Consider the following 921-nt stretch of genomic DNA (forward strand, 5'->3'; position numbering starts at 1 on the left):
TCCTGTCTGTCTGTCTGTCTGTCTCTCTGTCTTTGGTCAAGATGACTCAAAAAGTTATCAACAGATTTTCAGGCAATGCAAAGGTCAAAGGTCAAACTGCTCAAACTATTCAATGCCACAGTTGGATCCCTCTTAGGTCAGGGGTGATCACCATTAATTTCAAGGTCATGGGGTCAAAGGTCTCAGGTGACCCCTTTGTTTAAACCTTGTCTCTGCTCCTTCATGTGACCCTTTAGTTTCAGGTAAAAACTGAAGAACATCTGGATTAAATTCTGGTTCTGATCCGGATCGTGATCTGGATCTGTGGCCTCGGCTGAGGTCTGGTTCGCTGACTGCTTCCAGTTCTGATTGTTGTCTTTATCATTCTTCTCTCTGTTCTCGTTGCAGACACGTCCAGACCCCCCACCCACTCGTACCTCCACCCCCTCCCTGACAGCGTGGAGTACAGGAGCCGCAGCTACAAGGTCGTCTCCGGCAACCTGAGCTGGTACGACGCCGCGCACGCCTGCACGGAGAGCAGCTACCACCTGGTGAGCATCACGGACGCCTACCACCAGGCGTTCCTCACCATCCTTGTCAACAGACTGGGCGTCCCACACTGGATTGGACTTTACAGTCAAGACGTACGTGTCCCCTCACACACGTCCTCTACGTGTTTCTGTTCGTTTGTCTTAAATCATGAAGTGATTTTTGATCCTCAACAACCCAGACAGAAATCTGCCTGGGACAGAAATCTGTTTACAGGCAGGGCCGTATCCTGAAGTCAACCACTCTGTTTGTAAATCCATGGGGATCAGCCTCATCTGAAGCAACAGAGGACTCAGGGCACAACCATGATGACTCACTGAAATGACATGAATTAGTTTATATGAATGTTGATTCAAAACACAAGATTTTAGCAGAGATTTCACCTTTTTATCA

The 921-nt window shown here is 48.2% G+C and overlaps 1 protein-coding gene across 3 annotated transcripts in view; it reads left to right on the top strand.

Annotated features, from left to right (window-relative positions):
* The window catches only part of pla2r1 (phospholipase A2 receptor 1), a 23,991-nt gene that overhangs the window by 16,886 nt on the left and 6,184 nt on the right, over window positions 1-921 (top strand). For 2 of the 3 annotated variants that reach the window (XM_037979925.1, XM_037979927.1), the window contains one exon: window positions 388-623. In XM_037979925.1, coding sequence (XP_037835853.1) covers window positions 388-623 — 236 coding nt within the window. The remainder of the gene's footprint in view (window positions 1-387; window positions 624-921) is intronic. The other variant, XM_037979926.1, reaches the window with a different exon arrangement.

Source organism: Kryptolebias marmoratus, linkage group LG15 (assembly GCF_001649575.2).
Source record: "Kryptolebias marmoratus isolate JLee-2015 linkage group LG15, ASM164957v2, whole genome shotgun sequence".
Lineage (NCBI taxonomy): Eukaryota > Metazoa > Chordata > Actinopteri > Cyprinodontiformes > Rivulidae > Kryptolebias > Kryptolebias marmoratus.